The 19,056-nt window shown below is 37.8% G+C and overlaps 1 protein-coding gene across 1 annotated transcript in view; it reads right to left on the bottom strand.

The window, feature by feature from the left end:
• The window catches only part of METTL25 (methyltransferase like 25), a 107,301-nt gene that overhangs the window by 60,177 nt on the left and 28,068 nt on the right, over nt 1–19,056 (bottom strand). Inside the window, exons 4-5 of the mRNA XM_052640948.1 lie at nt 10,043–10,636; nt 6,845–6,992 (exon numbers count right to left, since the gene is read on the bottom strand). Of these exons, the coding sequence (XP_052496908.1) occupies nt 6,845–6,992; nt 10,043–10,636 (742 nt within the window). The remainder of the gene's footprint in view (nt 1–6,844; nt 6,993–10,042; nt 10,637–19,056) is intronic.

The raw sequence follows: 19,056 nt of genomic DNA, 5'->3' as shown, positions 1-19,056 counted from the left end.
ACCAGGTTGAAACATGAAGCTAAAAGATGACCTGTAGCCCTCCTTTGTTTAAAAAAAAAAAAGAAAAAAAGGAAATGGAGGGCTCTAGGGAGGATCACCTTAATTCCCTGAAACACATTCAGATCAAGGGTAAATGCAAAAGTGAGCTGTAGGCTTTCAAGGGTTATACCCTTTGTATTTAACCGTGCAGATCTGCAGTATTAGAAGGGCACTGAAGATATGAGCAGACTTCCGGGCACTGGGTTGACAAGATGAGGAGAGATCAAGCAAACATCTGTTCCCTGACAAAGGCTGCTCCCAGAAAGGGCTCCTATCAAGCCCACTGAAGAAGCTCTATGCAACCACCTGACGTGACTCTCTGAGGTCCCAGCTCTTTCTCTACTCATCTTGCACTCCAAAATCTCTGATATGATCATATCAATTTACAGGAAAAGTAAATTACCTTTCATTCCTCAGACCAGGCCTGAATGACTCGTTACAGAACTGAGATCAAATTCTGACAGAATGCTGAGCAGGTAGAATTACTAGGCTGAACAAACAGAGACAGATGACCAAGATCAGAGGCAACAAAGAAAAAGAAAAGTAATGTTTCTGTCTTGTATTCAATTTTAAGAGAAAAAAATATTTCCCAGGAAACCCCTTCGGAGATATGCTCCTCATGGTTCATTGGTAACAACTGTCTCATATCCATTCTTAAATAAACGGAATCATCGTAGCTAATTTAGATTGAGAGTCACATATTTCTGAGGTGACAGCAGCACTCAGTCTTCCTAATAACTGACGCTTGAACAAAGTCATAGTTCAGTTAACACGGAAAAAGAGAGATATGGATCTGGAGAGGTAACCAGTAGTGTTTCTTCAGCATTTCTCTACCTTGACAGGAAAAACAACCAAAAGAAGTTCTCTCTCCAGCTTCTACGGAAAGAAATAGTATCAGTATTTCAAATTAATAGTATCAGCATTTCAAATTAACTATGATAACGATAATCAATATTATGACAAAATACTGAAACAAGTCAAACTTGGGAAAACATATACCTATATAAATATATTCTATAAAGCTCTGCAATAAAACTGTTTCTGTTATTTCATGTTCTCCTAGGAACTACTGGCTCATAATGTATAAATACTTAAAAGCAGTTTTTAAAGCATATGGTGGAACTTTGGTATTCATAATTGCTCAGAGAGTTTTGAGGTATTTTTGAAAATTAACATTCATGACAGATCACCACTATGGTCTACCACAGCGTACTGGCTAAACATATTCATGTAAAACACATATTGTTTACATAGTACAATATCATCACAAAAAGTTGCAGTGTACTTAGCAGACTTTTCTACTATACTATGTTGGACTATTAATAACTCAGATTTACATCCCAAAGGGCAAAACTGCCCCAATTCAAACTTGAAAACAGCTGTGCAAACAAACTGAGGGTTAGGGGCAGGTGTGTAAGATATCAGAGGAGCAAGACATGACATACTTGATGATTCGAAGATATCACTCCATGGAAAAGGGAGTGAAGTCGCTCAGTCATGTCCAACTCTTAGCGACCCCATGGACTGTAGCCTACCAGGCTCCTCTGTCCATGGGATTCTCCAGGCAAGAGTACTGGAGTGGGTTGCCATTGCCTTCTCCAGGGGATCTTCCTGACCCAGGGATAGAACCCAGGTCTCCTGCATTGTAGGCAGATGCTTTACCATCTGAGCCACCAGGGAAGGCCATCACTCCATGGAACCTAGTCCTAAATATGTGACAGGAAATACTCCAACCTTGTCCATGCAAACATCTTGCCCTATAAGTTAGGGCAATTTATCCTAATATTATGATCAAACTGTACAGTGGTGGATTTCTATTTTAGGAATACTATGAATGTTGTACATACAAAATAAGACCACATCCGTATTCCATCTTTCCAAACAATTACGGCTAAATAGTCAAGAACAAAAAGTCTGCTGTTGTCTGCTTTCACACACACACACACACTCACACACACACACACACACACACACACTCACACACCCACACACACCCACACACCCACTCATCAGTAAAGTTGAGCTGTCAAAATTCTAGTAGTGCTCATATAACTATCTCGGACATTTTTTTCTTGTTCCAGATTGTCTTCTTTGATTTTGTCTAGTTTCTAACCCTTTATTGTGCATTTTTGCCTGTATGTTTGATTTCCCTGGGTTTTCACTCTGAGCTCGATGCTTCAACGACTTTTGGGGGGTTAATTCTCTGTAGCCTAGACTTTGATATACCCTTCTTAGATCTTCTTGGATTCAGTCTTTTGTTTGGATCTGCAAACTAGCACATGAGTAGAGTCTACCTAAGTCCCTGCATGGGAGAGATGAAAACAACTACAAACAACCTTGAATATATTTCTATAGAACATCTTCTAAAATTCTGTATGTCTTCTTAGAAACCATAATACATATTTGTTTTCAATGATGCTGTTCATTAGAATTCCTACAGTGCTTCTTAAAAATGCTTATATTAAAATCCCATTCTTAGAGATACTTCAGAAGGTCAGAAGCAGGTCCCAAGCATCTAGAAACTGCAGCTGTCATATATGATCCATCTGGACAGCCAGAGTTGAGAAATATTGTTATAAAAATCACAGGAGATGGTTCATATCTTCTCTAGTTTCATTATAAGCAATGGGAAGAAAAATGAAGATGGGGTGTGAGAAAAGGAGTGACTTATTGCCATCTAGTTTTTGAGAAGAGAAAGTATAACAGTCTAAAGCTAGGCAAAGCTCAATATAAACCTAGGTTGCTTTTGTTTTTCCTATCACTTATTTTCCTACATTTTCCTCCTACCTTTTGGCTTTCAAACTCTCTGCTTTCAAAGTATTTGAAGATAATCATCTTGCATACATCTCCACCAGCTTCATCATATCACTCAGTCCTGTTCCCTCCTGCTTGTTCTTTGCTTTCCTAACAAGCAAGACTCCCAAGTCTCCGTGCTTTTCAGGTATTTATGAGGAAATCAAATAACATTAAGATAATACTATCAGCTTTTGCCACTTAAGTCTAGTTCATAGATCTTAAGCCACTGAGATCATAATCTCAATGATTTCCAATGGTTAAGACATTTTTGACAGGAAGGCCTTTGCATGAATTAACTCTGCCTACAAGAAGGAAAATGAGAGTTTGTAGCTGCCAGTCACAGTCATTAGCAAACCTTTCCAACACTTTTTCTTGTCTGAGTTCTGGGGTCAAACTCCTCCTATTAATGCGGTGAAGAAGGGCAACTGCCACTCAAGTATTTATTCAGCACACATTGTACAAACACTGATCAACATGAACCATGTCTGAGGCAATGTGCTGAGTTCTGAAGATAAAAAAGTAAACAAAAACTAGTGTCTACACTCTGAATATCAATCTATCAAATCTTTCCATGGCAGAAATGAAGCGGCAAAGCTGAAGATGTGGTGCATCGATCTTCCTTCAGATTCTGCGAAAACCTCTCTAGTGAACAGGCCTTATTCAAAGATATTTTTTCATCTTAATTTGAATACATGGTCAATAAATACTTCTAAACAATTTATAATAGTGTGTCAGAAAAGGTACCTAAGTGGACTCATAAAACAAAGGACTTTCCTCAATCATTTCATTTAGCTCTAAAAATATTTATCTTCCCTTATGTTTATTTTTTTGGGCTCCAAAATCACTGCAGATGGTGATTGCAGCCATGAAATTAAAAGATGCTTACTCCTTGGAAGAAAAGTTATGACCAACCTAGATAGCATATTCAAAAGCAGACACATTACTTTGCCGACTAAGGTCCGTCTAGTCAAGGCTATGGTTTTTCCTGTGGTCATGTATGGATGTGAGAGTTGGACTGTGAAGAAGGCTGAGCGCCGAAGAATTGATGCTTTTGAACTGTGGTATTGGAGAAGACTCTTGAGAGTCCCTTGGACTGCAAGGAGATCCAACCAGTTCATTCTGAAGGAGATCAGCCCTGGAATTTCTTTGGAAGGAATGATGCTAAAGCTGAAGCTACAGTACTTAGGCCACCTCATGCGAAGAGTTGACTCATTGGAAAAGACTCTGATGCTGGGAGAGATTGGGGGCAGGAGGAGAAGGGGACGACAGAGGATGAGATGGCTGGATGGCATCACTGATTCGATAGACCTGAGTCTGAATGAACTCCAGGAGTTGGTAATGGACAGGGAGGCCTGTCATGCTGGGATTCATGAAGTCGCAAAGAGTCAGACACGACTGAGTGACTGAACTGAACTGATGTTTGTTTATACTTTACTGAAACATATTATAAATAAATGTAACTAAGAATATTAAATTACTATTTGCCTAGAGAAGACTGACACAAAATGGACTGACAAAGGAGCAGCTAGTGAGCAACTAGTCAATCTTTTAAATTGCTTCCTACCCTGGCAAGTAGTTTCTGCCAACCCCTTTAAGAATAAAATGGAAGAACCAGACAAAGGATATAAATTGTACCAATAACATTTCCTGGCTGTCATGAAATAAGTATAGCCACTTAAATCTGAATTTCTTTACATATTTAACAAAAGTTAGAGAACAAATAAAATTACTCATAAACCACTTATACTAGATATGTAGATTTAAATGTACATTAAGAAATAAACATCTCAAATCAGTGGAACCAGCTCTGGGAATCATTCCAGAGGGAGAGTCAGATGTGGAAAAATGTGTGTGACAGGGAACAGAGTACACTGCCAAGAGACAGGACCCCATTGTATGAAGAACAGAGATAAAGGCTGAGACCTGATGATACACAGCAAGTGCTGCAAGGGTACCACAGGCCCAGAGATGGCAGTCTTAAGATGGACCACCTACAGAGAGGGAAGCCCTTTGGAAGGGGAAGGCATTTTGGTGGTGGGTGGTGGTAGAGGGTGAGGCGGAGGGGGATGATGTTAAAGTGAAAGAAGGAAGCAGGGAGCTGAAATTAAAGATCTTACACTATAAGACAGTATTTCTGAACTGAAAGACACAGCAAGTGGCTCCATCTACTCCCAATTGGGCCAACTGTTAAAAAAATCCCTATTTCATTGTACCTGTAGAATAGGACGTGCTTGAACTAAGGAGCACTTCCCTACATAGAATTTTATGCTTGATGAGCCAGGAGAACACTTTCCATTTAATAATTTAAAAGCTGTAAAACTGTGATTGCCTTAAATGTTTTGTTTTGTTTTCTTCCTCATTTCTTTTAGGAAAGAGGTATACAAAGGGTTATATACTAATGTAAATATTTGGTTATATAGAGTAAAAAAAAAAAATTAAGTTTACTTCCCCACCCTCCCCGGTTTTATCTTGAAAATTTGTGTACTCAGAGCAAAGTTGGAAATAATAATATGACAAACATATTTTCCATTTAAATTAAACTATTGTTAACTTTTTGCCAATTTGCTTTCTTTCTCTTACTCTGTGTATCTCTACATATTCACAATTTTACATCTGCATATCTTTTCTAAAAGATAGTTTTTAAAACACTGACATAAAAAAGTTCAAATTCCCCTCTTCTGCACAAAAACTTTTGCCAGTTTTAAGGAAGACCTCTGTTTCACCCAGCCAAATTTCAGTATACAATAACAATTTTTACCTCTTGGACATGACTAAATAAAAAGATAATCAAAATTTCATACTCATCTGGGCTTTATAACTTAAAAAAAAAAAAAAGAGCAAACAATGCCATCTACATTGATACAACTTCCTGACCTAAAAATTCTTGGCAAGGGACACTGGATATTGATAAATAACTCATTAAACTAATAGAAAGGAGAACTGCTAATATTAATAAACTAAATAACTACCTAATGTGATACCATGTCTAATAGACAGATATAACATATAAAATGGGTCAAAAGGAGGAATTTCTGGATCTGCTCTAGAAGAAAGACTGCAGGTGCTTTCAGTCTTGTCTACACACTCTGTCCTGCACTCCTCAGGTACCTTTCCAGCCCAAGGAGCAAATAGTTTGAATACTATTATTTTAAACCAACTGCAGGTCTCCGCCTTTTTGAAAGCATGGTGTTTTGACACTTCAAAATAGAGTAAGAAACTTTTTGTGAGGGAGAAATATCAGTATGCCTTACAAGATGGAGAAGAGTTTGGAAACGAAAGCAAATCTTGTCAACTCTATATTTATGACAAAATAATTTAGCTTCACTACATTAGTCAATGTGTATCTGACAAATATTTTAAAATAGAAGTTCTCTAAAAAATGTATCACACAAAATTTTCACATATTTGCAGTTTTTATGCTGCAATAACTGAGCTTAAGAATTGATGCTTTTGAACTGTAGTGTTGGAGAAGACTCTTGAAAGTCTCCTGGACTGCAAGGAGATCCAACCAGGTCATCCTAAAGGTGATCAGTCCTGGGTGTTCATTGGAAGGACTGATGTTAAGCTGAAACTCCACCTGATGTGAAAAGCTGACTCATTTGAAAAGTTGGGAAATACTGAAGGCAGGAGGAGAAGGGGATGACAGAGGATGAGATGGCTGGATGGCATCACCGACTCGATGGACATGAGTCTGGGTAAACTCCGGAAGTTGGTGATGGACAGGGAAGCCTGGCATGCTGCGGTTCATGGGGTTGCAAACAGTCAGACACGACTGAGCAACTGAACTGCAGACTATACTATGATAAAAAGAGAAACTATCACAAAATACACAAGTGACAATGCATCAAATTTCATTTGATGTAACATTTTTAAAATTGTAAGAATATCAGATCTTATTTCAAATGCTAATTCAAAATGACAATACTGTCAACAACAAAAAAGAGGGAGAGAGATAAAGCAGTGATTTTGCTTGAATAAAAAAAATCATGAGGCATGAAGAACTCTGTACCTTTATGTGGGTTTTCAAACTCTTCAGATAAGAGGTGATAGCAGCAACCCACGCTGCAAACTCCTTTGACTTCAGACTTGGAAGTGAATATTCGCAGAGTATTTGGAGCAAGATCACCACAAGTATGTAGACCTACCATCAAACAATCCTTAAAAGACAAGAAGAAAAGAAATGCTGGAAATTAAAAGGAGGGGTAAAACACATTTCAGGTGAAGACTGTATATGTTTATCAGAATGCAGAGCTTTAAAAATGCAGAGCTGACTAGAAAGTATTGTATGTCCCATTTTCATAACATAATTATTTCCCTTATAGGTAAAATGATTGTGATCTTTTATCAAAACTGACATACTTCTGAGTTGGTTTTCTAATGCTTTTTGTTACTTGTCCATTTTACTTTTCTCTGGTCTCTTTCACAATTAATATTTGCTTAACAACTAGACAAAATAAAGGTTGACTTGACCAATCAAATGTAGGCAGTGTTATTAGGACAAACTTGTGATTTGAGATACATTAATATCATAACAGTCAATTTTTAAATTGCACTTCACCATTCAAAACTTATAAAACCTGCCATACAAAAGAAATTCAAAAGAAATTAAGCCTTGCTAAGTTGGCATTTCTACTACAACATCAAAAAAGTTTACTTAGTTTACTCATTACACCAAATATGACAATATTAATTCCAAATAAAAAATGTTGCTCTTAATTTTATAACGTGAATTACGTAAAATTCCTTTGGAACGTTTCTCCAAATTACTTAAAGCCTAATTTAAATACATACAGAGTGGTTACACTGGCACGCACTCAAAAGAATTTCGATCAGTATGCTATTTAACTTTTCAGTTGCATAATTTCATCATCTGTAACATGAAGCCAATAATAGTATCTCATCTCAATGGGTTGTTGCAAGACTTTAATAAGTTAATACTTGTAAGTGAATTAGTATAATTTCTGGCACATGATAACATTTAGTAAATGTTTTATATTCTTACCAATATCAGGTTATTATAAATATGATGCATATTATAAATATTTAAAATAACAGACATTAAGTTGTGAATCAAATATATTATTATGACTATTTTAAGAACAAATACAACTACTTCATTCGAGTTATTTTACAAAAACTAATGCTTTAGTTCATATAATCTAGATACGTGTGTGATTGCTGCAATCATGTCTAACTCATTGGGACTCATGGACCATAGCCCTCCCAACTCCTCTGTCCATGCGATTCTCCAGGCAAGAACACTGGAGTGGGTAGCCATTCCCTTCTCTAGGAGATCTTTCTGACGCAGGGATCGAACCCAGGTTACTTGCATTGCAGGCAGGGCTGAAGTCTAACCTTTCTAAAGAAAAGAATTGTACCTGTACACTGCTTTGGACAGATAAAATATTCAGTTGCTTCAATTGTTATTCTCTTCAAAGCACATTTTATGGAATGATGTGGAATTATTTTGCTTTTCTCAGTGATTAGACAGCTTGGGTAGGTTTTACTTAGATGTATGTTATATATAATAAGGAATTCAGAGAGAAAGGGTTTATTGCTAATTAAGGGTAGATCATAGAGGTACAAATCTCTCTTTAGGCTTAGCACTCCCTAAAGACAACACAATAACATTTAACCTCATTCTTTATTGTATTCATTATACAGGATTGGTTAATAATATCAGCAGGTGGCAAACAAAAATCTGCAATTAGCACAGTATCCTAATAGCAAAATATTTAAGAACTGCATGTGTGTTGTGTGATGAGGAATGGAAAGGATAAGAGGTATTGGTCAATTTTGGTTATTAAATTACTGTTTCACTAAGGACCTAAGAAACAATGTTTCAGCATATATTTTATCAGCAAATTATTATAAAAGATTGCATACAGTTTTGATCGTATACATTTCAGATGACTCTTAAAAGCAAAAATAAATGGTAATAAGTACTAAAAGTATATATATTTTGAAGTCAAATTAAAGTAACTGGGGTTGTTTAAGCCCAACAGAAGGTTAAGCTGTAACTTAATTACTGATTTCATATATAGGGAAAACAATTAATGAGGATTAACCAGTTTTCTACAATTAGTGAAATACAAAAATACCTGGGAAAGAGAAACAAATCCTCACTCTAAAATGACAAAGTACTAAAACACTGGTCAGCAACCAAACAAGGATTTAAATTTATAAAGAATTCTAGGATCTTTTGTTTATTCATTCTTTAGGGAAAACTTTTCAAAAAATGTAACAAGAGTAGAATATCATAACTTCAAAGGCTACCTTGATTTCTAAACAATGATTTAGGCCAAATGATTTCTAGAAACTCCTCTAATATTGTTTTAACATACAATGCTGCCTTTGTTTAAGATACATTGTCTCTTCAACATTATATGACTCAACATACTTGTAGTTTAAAAAAAGTTCAAAATTTTTTAAGAATTCAGAAGCTACTCTTGCTCAATAAAACTGGAATTCTGGTTACCAAGTCTAACATTAAACATAATGTTGCCCATGTGCTCATGCTTAGTCATGTCAGACTCTTTGCGACCCCATGGACTATGGCCCTCCAGGCTCCCCTGTTCATGGGGATACTCCAGGCAAGAATACTGGAGTGGGTTGCCATGCCCTCCTCTAGGGTTCTTCCTAACCCAGGGATCAAACCCATGTCTCCTGCATTGCAGGTGGATTCTTTACCATCTGAGCCACCAAAGAAGCCCAAGAATATTAGAGTGGGTAATCTATCCTTTCCCCAGGGAACTTTCCAACCCAGGAATCGAACCAGGTCTCCTGTGTTGCAAGCAGATTCTTTACCAGCTGAGCTACCAGGGAAGCCCAATATTGCCCTAGATACATCTTTACTCCAAATGTAAATGAAGTGTAAGAATTTTCTTGGAGTGAAATTTGAAAAATCCATCAATTGCATAATGAGAACTTATCTAACTAGTTTCTGTATTTGTACTTATGTTTAATTCAGGATTAAAAATGAGGGGAGGGCAAGGGCACCCCATTCTGGAAAACTATGATTGTCAGATTGTCAGATTTCGGTATCTACGGAAATCATGAAAGCCTGAATATAATTTTATTTTCTTGGTTCTTTCAATTTAATGTAATCAAACAAGATATGCAGCTTAAGTAAGCTAATATTAAAATTTAATTCTATGTTTTAGGGCCTTTACATAAATCAAATTATAGAATTTAAAACTGAAATCACCTCCAGATCTTTAATAATATCATGCAGTTCCGAATCAGCAGTGATAATAGATGTTAAAGGTGAATATATATTTGATTCATTTGACTTCAAAGTAATTTTTCTTCTCTCTTTACTTGCTTCAGACATTTTTCTCTTAGGTATTTGGGATGAGGAATTAGGTTCTATGGCATTAACAGGCAAAAGTTCTCTAAGAGAAAAGGCATTTTCAAAACACAAATTTTCCTCTCGGTGCGAATAAACCTTTAGGTTTTCCATTTGTCTTCTGATGTCAGAAATCACAGAACCCGAAAACTCTGATAAAAAGTCTGAGGTTGATGGCTTTTCTTGATTTGCATTACTGTTGTTACATATTCCCTCAATGTCTGCTTTACATTTAGTTTCATCTTGCACTTTCCTTTCTTTCGTTGTTTGTAATGCCAGTCCACCGACATCTGGCTTTGACCGCCTATGATAGACTTTCCAATGTTTCTTCAGTTTCCTGTTTCTCTCCTCAGCTCCACGAGTATTTGAGGAATCGATTCCATAAACTTTTAAGCCGTACTTTAAGGACAAAAAGGAGCTTAGGTAGCCTTTTCCAGAACCCAGGTCAATTATCTAAAGAAAATCAGAATGAATTAAAGGGATTTCAGTTAGATGATAATAGCAATCTCAGTTTTTTTTAAGCAAATAAATAGATGGTTATAAAATTTATACAGCCTGTTATGCTTTACTCTATTTTAATTTTTGACCCCATTAAAAACAAATAACTCATCATTTTTATTCACTATTTTAAGAGAAGTTCTAAGCAGCATAATAATGTCAAGAAAAAGATGTAAAAGATGAATATTGAAAATAAAATTGTCTTTCTTCACTAGAACATTTAGGTGTGACCTAAATCAAATCCCTTATGATTATTCAGTGGAAATGACAAATAGATTGAAGGAGTTAGACCTGGTAGACACAACGTCTGAAGAACTATGGACAGATGTTCCTAATATTGTACAGGAGGTGGTGACCAAAACCATCCTCAAGAAAAAGAAATGCAAGAAGGCAAAGTGGTTGTCTGGGAAGACTTTACAAATAGCTGAGAAGAGATGAGAAGTGAAAGACAAAGGAGAAAAGGAAGGATATACCCAACTGAATGTACAGTTCCAGTGAACAGCAAGGAAACAAAGCCTTCTTAAGTGAAAAATGCAAAGAATTAGAGGAAAACAACAGAATGGGAAAGACCAGAGATCTCTTTAAGAAAACTGGATATACAAGGCAACATTTCAAGAAAAGATGGGCACAATAAAGGACAGAAATGACAAAGACTTAACAGAAGCAGAAGAGAATAAGTAGATGTGGCGAGAATACAACAGAAACTATACAAAAAAAGGTCCAAATACCCAGATAACCATGATGGTGTGGTCACTCACCTAGAGCCAGACATCCTTGAGTGTGAATTCAAGTGGGCCTTAGGAAGCATTATTATGAACAAAACTAGTGGAGATGATGGAATTCCAATTGAGCTATTTCAAATATGAAAAGATGATGCTGTTAAAGTGCTGCGCTCAATATGTCAGCAAATTTTGAAAACTCAGCAGTGGCCATAAGACTGGAAAGTCTGTTTTCATTCCAATCTTAAAGAAGGGCAATGTCAAAGAATGTTCAAACTACCATACAATTGCACTCATTTCACATGCTAGCAAGGTAATGATTAAAATCCTTCAAGCTAGGCTTCAATAGTATGCGAACTGAGAACTTCCAGATGTATAAGCTGGATTTAGAAAAAGCAGAGGAACCAGAGACCAAATAGCCAACATCCATCAGATCAGAGGAAAAGCAAGGGAGCTCCAGAATACAACTACTTCTGCTTCATTGACTACACTAAAGCCTTTGACTGCGTGGATCACAACAAACTGTGGAAAATTTTCAAAGAGACAGGAATACCAGACCACCTTACCTGGATCCTGAGAAACCTGTATGCAGGACAAGAAGCAACAGTTAGACCCTGATATCAAACAACGGACTGATTCAAAACTGGGAAAGGAATATGTTATGACGGTATATTTTCACCCTGCATTTAACTTATTATACAGAGTAAATCATGCAAAATGCCAGGGCAGGGGATGACTAACAAGCTGGAATCAAGATTGCCAGGAGAAATATCAACAATATCAGATATGCCAATGATACCACTCTAATGGCAGATAGCAAAGAATAACTAAATTAGAGCCTCTTGATGAGTGTGAAAGAGGAGAATGAAAAAGCTGGCTTAAAACTCAACATTCAAAAAACTAAGACCATGGCAGCTGGTCCCATCACTTCATGGCAAATAGAGGGGGAACAATGGAAAAGTGACAGACTTTATCTTCTTGGGCTCCAAAATCACTGCGGACAGTGACTGCAACCATGAAATAAAAAATGCTTGCTCCTTGGAAGAAAAGTTACGACAAACCTAGAGAGTGTATTACAAAGCAGAGACGAGGAGAAGGAGAAGACGGCGGAGTAATAGGATGGGGAGACCACTTTTTCCCTCACAAATTCATCAAAAGAACATTTCAACGCTGAGTAAACTTCACAAAACAACTTCTGAATGCTGGCAGAGGACATCAGGCACCCAGAAAAGCAGATTATTGTCTTCAAAAACAGGTAGGAAAAGTATAAAAGATAGAAAAAAGAGACAAAAGAGGTAGGGAGGGAGCTCCGTCCTGGGAAGGGAGTCTTAAAAAAGAGAAGTTTCCAAACACCAGGAAACACTCCCGCGGCCGAGTCTGTGGCGAGCCTTGGAAGCACAGAGGGCAACATAACAGGGAGGAAAAATAAATAAATAATTAAAAGCAACAGATTACGAGCCCAACGGTAACTCCCCCAGCGGAGAAGCAGCGCAGATGCCTGCATCTGCCACTAGCAAGCGGGGGCTGGGCAGGGAGGTGCAGGCTGCAGTGCTTTTCAAGAATCGGGCCGGAATGCCCCACTGTAACCAGAGCGAACTAACTTGGGCTAGCAAACCAGATTGTTGGATAGCTACCGCGTGAAAAGCTCTAACATAAGACACCACCAGGACCACGCACAGAACAAAGGACGGAGCAGAATTAGGCCGCTGCAGACCAACCCCCTCCGGTGACTGGCAGCCAGAGCCGGAAGGGCTGGAAGGGGGCAATCGCAGCCCCAGAAAAACTTCCAAACTGCAAGCAACCTTCTTTGCTAACTAAGACTTCTTGGGGTTCTGGACAGTAACCATCTGCCTAATAAGGGGCACGAGTTATACACCCAGAAAACTGAGCAGCAGGGTCGGGAAAGGCGATAAGTTGCAGCGACTGCGCTCGCCAAACTCCCGAGCTGCTCGGACCTGGGAAGGGCACAAAACACAGGCCCAACCGAGTCTGTGCCTCGGAGGACTACGTGAGTGCCTGAGCTTGAGTGGCTTAGACTGGGGAGGTGCATGCAGCCTCAGACGGTTCCTGGTGGAGCAACCTAGACCCTTAGCGGTGTGCGCTGTGAGCGGGGACAGGCCCAGCGGGGCTGAGACACTATGAACACACACCAGTGTTATTTGTTTGCAGCATCCCTCCCTCCCCACAGCACGACTTAACAAGTGAGCCTAAAAAAAATAAATAAATAACTGTCCACCACTATCCCCCTTGTGTCAGGGCGGAAAATAGACACTGAAGAGACCAGCGAACAGAAGAAGCTAAAACAGAGGGAACCGCCTTGGAAGTATAGATCTTAAGAAATATAAGCCAGACCAAGGAACTCTCCGAAAATGAACTGACCCCACACTGCTCACAACACCACCAGAGAAGTCCCAGATTTACCTTTACTATTTTTATGATCATTCTTTTTTTTTGGTTTTGTTTTTTCTTCTTTATTTTATTTTAACATTTTTTAATTTTTAAGTTCTTAAAGCAAATCCCATATATATTTTCTTGTGTGGTTGTTGTTTTTTTTAATAATTCATGTGACTTCGTTTTGTTTTTTTTCCTTTCTTTGTCGTCTTTTCTTTAATACTGTATTTTTGAAAATCCAACCTCTACTATAGATTTTTAATCTTTGCTTTTTGGTATTTGTTATCAATTTTGTACCTTTAAAAATCCAATCTTCAGTACCCATTTTTACCTGAGAGTGAGATTACTGGCTTGACCGCTCTCTCCTCCTTTGAACTCTCCTTTGTCTCCACCAGGTTGCCTCTGTCCCCTCCTTCCCCCTTCTCTTCTCTACCCAACTCTGTGAATCTCTGCGTGTTCCATATGGTGGAGAACACTTAGGGAACTGTTTACTGGCTGGATCTGTCTCTCTCCTTTTCATTTCCCTCTTTTACCCTCCTGGCCACCTCTGTCTCCTTCCTCCCTCTTCTCTTCTCTGGATAACTCCGTGAACATCTATGAGCGGTCCAGACAGTGGAGAGCACATAAGGAAGTGATTACTGCCTAGCTTGCTCTCTCCTCTTCTGATCCTACCTCATCTCATTCCAGTCACCTCTAACTCCCCCCTCCCTCTTCTCTTCTCCATGTAACTCAGTGAGCCTCTCTGGGTGTCCCTCAATGTGGAGAAACTTTTCATTTCTAACCTAGATGTTTTATCATTAGTGCTATATAGATGGAGAAGTCTTGAAGCTACTGTAAAAATAAAACTGAAAAACAGAAGCAGGAGACTTAAGTCCAAATCCTGAGAACATCAGAGAACTCCTGACTCCAGGGAACATTAATAGATAGGAGCTCATCAAACGCCTCTCTACCTACACTGAAACCAAGCACCACCCAAGGGCCAACAAGTTCCAGAGCAAGACATACCATGCAAATTCTCCAGCAACACAGGAACACACCCCTGAGCTTCAAAATACGGGCAGCTCAAATTACTCCAGAACCATTAAGATCTCATAACTCATTACTGGACATCATTGCACTCCAGAGAAAAGAAATCCAGCTCCACCCACCAGAACTCCGACACAAGCTTCCCTAACCAAGAAACCTTGAAAAGCCACTGATACAACCCCATCCACAGTGAGGAAGCTCCATAATAAAGAGAACTCCACAAATTGCCAGAATACAGAAAGCCCACCCCAAACGCAGTAATATAACCAAGATGAAGAGACAGAGGAATACCCAGCAGGTAAAGGAACAGGATAAATGCCCACCAAACCAAACAAAAGAGGAAGAGATAGGGAATCTACCTGAGAAAGAATTCCGAATAATGATAGTGAAAATGATCCAAAATCTTGAAATCAAAATGGAATCACAGATAAATAGTCTGGAGACAAGCATTGAGAAGATGCAAGAAAGGTTTAACAAGGACCTAGAAGAAATAAAAAAGAGTCAATATATAACGAATAATGCAATAAATGAGATCAGAAACACTCTGGAGGCAACAAATAGTAGAATAATGGAGGCAGAAGATAGGATTAGTGAAATAGAAGATAGAATGGTAGAAATAAATGAATCAGAGAGGAAACAAGAAAAACGAATTAAAAGAAATGAGGACAATCTCAGAGACCTCCAGGACAGTATGAAAGGCTCCAACATTCGAATTATAGGAGTCCCAGAAAAGGAAGACAAAAAGAAAGACCATAGGAAAATACTTGAGGAGATAATAGTTGAAAACTTCCCTAAAATGGGGAAGGAAATAATCACCCAAGTCCAAGAAACCCAGAGAGTCCCAAACAGGATAAACCCAAGGCGAAACACCCCACGATACATATTAATCAAATTAACAAAGATCAAACACAAAGAACAAATATTAAAAGCAGCAAGGGAAAAACAACAAATAACACACAAGGGGATTCCCATAAGGATAACAGCTGATCTTTCAATAGAAACTCTTCAAGCCAGGAGGGAATGGCAAGACATACTTAAAATGATGAAAGAAAATAACCTACAGCCCAGATTACTGTACCCAGCAAGGATCTCATTCAAATATGAAGGAGAAATCAAAAGCTTTATAGACAAGCAAAAGCTGAGAGAATTCAGCACCACCAAACCAGCTCTCCAACAATTGCTAAAGGATATTCTCTAGACAGGAAACACAAAAGGGGTGTATAAACCCGAACCCAAAACAATAAAGTAAATGGCAACGGGATCATACTTATCAATAATTACCTTAAACATAAATGGGTTGAATGCCCCAACCAAAAGACAAAGGCTGGCTGAATGGATACAAAAACAAGACCCCTGTATATGTTGTCTACGAGAGACCCACCTCAAAACAAGGGACACAAACGGACAAAGTAAAGGGCTGGAAAAAGATATTCCATGCAAATACAGACCGAAAGAAAGCAGGAGTAGCTATACTCATTTATCAGATGAAATAGACTTTAAAATAAAGACTGTGAAAAGAGACAAAGAAGGACACTACATATGATCAAATGATCAATCTAAGAAGAAGCTATAACAATTATAAATATATATGCACCCAACATAGGAGCACCACAATATGTAAGACAAATGCTAACAAGTATGAAAGGGGAAATTAACAATAACACAATAATAGTGGGAGACTTTAATACCCCACTCACACCTATGGACAGATCAACTAAACAGAAAATTAACAAAGAAATGCAAACTTTAAATGATACAATAGACCAGTTAGACCTAATTGATATCTGTAGGACATTTCACCCTAAAACAACGAATTTCACCTTTTTCTCAAGTGCTCACAGAAACTTCTCCAGTATAGATCACATCCTGGGTCATAAATCTAGCCTTGATAAATTCAAAAAAATTGAAATCATTCCAAGCATCTTTTCTGACCATAATGCAGTAAGATTAGATCTCAATTACAGGAGAAAAACCATTAAAAATCCCAACATATGGAGGTTGAACAACACGCTTCTGAATAACCAACAAATCACAGAAGAAATAAAATAGAAATCAAAATATGCATAGAAACTAATGAAAATGAAAACACAACAGCCCAAAACCTGTGGGACACTATAAAAGCAGTGCTAAGAGGAAAGTTCATAGCAATACAGGCATACCTCAAGAAACAAGAAAAAAAGTCAAATAAATAACCTAACTCTACACCTGAGGCAACTAGAAAAGGAAGAAATGGAGAACCCCAGAGTTAGTAGAAGGAAAGAAATCTTGAAAATTAGGGCAGAAATAAATGCAAAAGAAACAAAAGAGACCATAGCAAAAATCAACAAAGCCAAAAGCTGGTTCTTTGAAAGGATAAAAAAAATTGACAAACCATTAGTCAGACTCATCAAGAAGCAAAGAGAGAAAAATCAAATCAATAAAATTAGAAATGAAAATGGAGAGATCACAACAGACAACACAGAAATACAAAGGATCATAGGAGACTACTATCAGCAATTATATGCCAATAAAATGGACAACGTGGAAGAAATGGACAAATTCTTAGAAAAGTACAACTTTCCAAAACTAATCCAGGAAGAAAAAGAAAATCTTAACAGACCCATCACAAGCATGGAAATTGAAACTGTAACCAGAAATCTTCCAGCAAACAAAAGCCCAGGTCGAGACGGCTTCACAGCTGAATTCTACCAAAAAGTTAGAGAAGAGCTAACACCTATCCTACTCAAACTCTTCCAGAAAATTGCAGAAGAGGTTAACTTCCAAACTCATTCTATGAGGCCACCATTACCCTAATAGCAAAACCTGACAAAGGCCACAAGGAAAGAAAACTACAGGCCAATATCACTGATGAACATAGATGCAAAAATCCTTAACAAAATTCTAGCAATCAGAATCCAGCAACACATTAAATAGATCATACACCATGACCAAGCGGGCTTTATCCCAGGGATGCAAGGATTCTTCAATATCCGCAAATCAATCAACGTAATTCACCACATTAACAAACTGAAAAATAAAAGCCATATGGTTATCTCAATAGATGCAGAGAAAGCCTTTGACAAAATTCAACATCCATTTATGATAAAAACTCTAAGGAAAGCAGGAATAGAAGGAACATACCTCAACATAATAAAAGCTATATATGACAAACCCACAGCAAACATTATCCTCAATGGTGAAAAACTGAAAGCATTTCCCCTAAAGTCAGGAACAAGACAAGGGTGCCCATTTTCACTGCTACTGTTCAACACAGTTCTGGAAGTTTTGGCCACAGCAATCAGAGCAGAAAAAGAAATAAAAGGAATCCAAATTGGAAAAGAAGTAAAACTCTGTTTGCAGATGACATGCTCCTCTACATAGAAAACCCTAAAAACTCCACCAGAAAATTACTAGAACTAATCAATGAATATAGTAAAGTTGGGGGATATAAAATCAACGCACAGAAATCCCTTGCATTCCTATACACTGATAATGAGAAAGCAGAAAAAGAAATTAACGAAACAATTCCATTCACCATTGCAATGAAAAGAATAAAATACTTGGGAATATATCTACCTAAAGAAACTAAAGACCTATATATGGAAAACTATAAAACACTGATGAAAGAAATCAAAGAGGACACTAAGAGATGGAGAAATATACCATGTTCATGGATTGGAAGAATCAATATAGTGAAAATGAGTATACTACCCAAAGCAATCTACAGATTTAATGCAATCCCTATCAAGCTACCAGCGGTATTTTTCACAGAGCTAGAACAAATAATTTCACAATTTGTATGGAAACACAAAAAACCTCGAATAGCCAAAGCAATCTTGAGAAAGAAGAATGGAACTGGAGGAATCAACCTGCCTGACTTCAGGCTTTACTACAAAGCCACAGTCATCAAGACAGTATGGTACTGGCACAAAGACCGAAATATAGATCAATGGAACAAAATAGAAAGCCCAGAGATAAATCCACACACCTATGGACACCTTATCTTCGACCAAGGAGGCAAGAATATACAATGGATTAAAGACAATCTCTTTAACAAGTGGTGCTAGGAAAACTGGTCAACCACTTGTAAAAGAATGAAACTAGAACACTTGCTAACACCATACACAAAAATAAACTCAAAATGGATTAAAGATCTAAATGTAAGACCAGAAACTATAAAACTCCTAGAGGAGAACACAGGCAAAACACTCCAACATAAATCACAGCAGGATTCTCTATGATCCACCTCCCAGAATACTG

The sequence above is a fragment of the Budorcas taxicolor genome, chromosome 5, assembly GCF_023091745.1.
Source record: "Budorcas taxicolor isolate Tak-1 chromosome 5, Takin1.1, whole genome shotgun sequence".
NCBI classification, from domain to species: domain Eukaryota; kingdom Metazoa; phylum Chordata; class Mammalia; order Artiodactyla; family Bovidae; genus Budorcas; species Budorcas taxicolor.
The sequence above is the reverse complement of the archived record's forward strand: the minus strand, read 5'-3'. Positions and strand labels throughout refer to the sequence as shown.